Below are 1,554 nucleotides of genomic sequence, written 5' to 3' on the forward strand. Positions count from 1 at the left end.
GTGGACACTCTGTGGGGGTGGTTCCTTTAGGCTTTTGTTGTGTTGAACTTTGAGTTGTGTTGTCTTGCTGTGTTGTTTGTTGTGCTGATTGTTGTGGTGTTGTGTTGTGTTGTTGAATTGTTGTTTGGTTTAGATGTTGTATACTAAAGATGTTGTTGCTTTTGTAGACAATGTCTAAAGCCAATGAACAGATAGCCCGGGCCATGGAGATGATGGCCATGGCTATGTAGCAGCAAAATGCCTATTTTGCTCGGATGGATGCTGAGAGAGCTGCAGCTGGTGTAGCAAGGCCCACTGGGTCACAGGAGAGCCGAGACCTGGCTGAGTTCCGGAAGTGCCATCCTCCTCAATTCAAGGGAGATGCAGATCCAGAGGTGGATGACCACTGGATTTGCGAGCTTGAGAAGATCTTCACCGTGCTGGGATGTTCTCAAGAGAGGAGGCTAGCATACGCAGTGTACATGCTTGTTGGGGAAGCCAAGCATTGGTGGAGGGGTACCCATCATATGCTGACTGCCAGAGGGGTGGTTGTTGATTGGGAATGTTTCAAAAGGATGTTCTTGGAGAAATATTTCCCTGAGTGTGTGAGACATGCCAAGGAAGCTGAGTTCATGCGCTTACACCTAGGAGGGATGACTGTTTCTGAGTATGCGACGAAATTCGAGCACCTAGCTCGTTTTTATTCGCAAGGTATAGCCGAGGCCTGGAAGTGTCGAAAGTTTGCTGAGGGACTGAAGTATGGTCTGAAGAGGGTGGTGGTGCCAAAGGCCATCACGGAGTTTCCAGCCTTAGTGGAGAAGGCGAAGGTGGTTGAGCGGTTGGAGGGTGGTAACCGCGGGGTGAAGACTGCTGAGGGGCCATCCGGTTCCAAGAAAAGAGGGAACCAAAGGAAGCCGTATGATAGGCCCCAACCCCAACAAGGGGTGATAGAAAAGAATGGCACAATCCAAGAGGGGGGGTGAATTGGATTCTATGACTCTTTAAAAATTATCAGAGTATGTAGGATCTTTATTTCACTTTTAAACTTTTCTAACACTGAATTTTCATATGAAGCTCTCTCAAAGACTTGTTATGAAAGTATGAATGCAATATGCTTTCTTGATTACAAAATTGTGAGGTTCAAATACAATGTTCTAATTCAGATTTAAACCAACAATTTTCACATACACATGTTAATCAAGAATTATCTTCTTTAATGTTCAATCAAGCAATTACTCAAAGTAAAAGATAAGGTAGAAGAAGATTGCACAAGTCTTTTATACTGGTTCAGCCACTCCACATGTGACCTACATCCAGTCCTTAATCAACACCTGATTAAGATTTGTTTCACTATCTTAAGCAAGAAGGTTTACAAGCACACACACATGCATATACTTCAACACAAAAGATAACCACTTTCTTGACCCCAAGAAAGAACCCCTTGTAGAACCCACTACAAGAAACCTTACCACTTGAGAAACCCTTCTCAAGATTTTTTACAAAGATTCACAAAGAATAAAGGAACGAATTCACCTGGAATTCTTGAACAAATCTTTATCTTCCCCTTTCAAGAAT

General features: G+C 43.4%; 1 protein-coding gene across 1 annotated transcript; it reads left to right on the top strand.

Moving 5' to 3' along the window:
• The first annotated feature begins 254 nt into the window (after window positions 1-254).
• LOC145955076 (uncharacterized) lies at window positions 255-1,083 on the top strand. Its single transcript, XM_083069782.1, has 2 exons — window positions 255-923; window positions 1,054-1,083. The coding sequence occupies exons 1-2, from the start codon at window positions 255-257 to the stop codon at window positions 1,081-1,083; spliced, it is 699 nt and encodes a 232-aa protein (XP_082925908.1).
• The last annotated feature ends 471 nt before the right edge of the window (window positions 1,084-1,554 follow it).

Source organism: Cajanus cajan, chromosome 1 (genome assembly GCF_000230855.2).
Source record: "Cajanus cajan strain Asha chromosome 1, NIPB_CcT2T_4, whole genome shotgun sequence".
Taxonomy (NCBI): domain Eukaryota; kingdom Viridiplantae; phylum Streptophyta; class Magnoliopsida; order Fabales; family Fabaceae; genus Cajanus; species Cajanus cajan.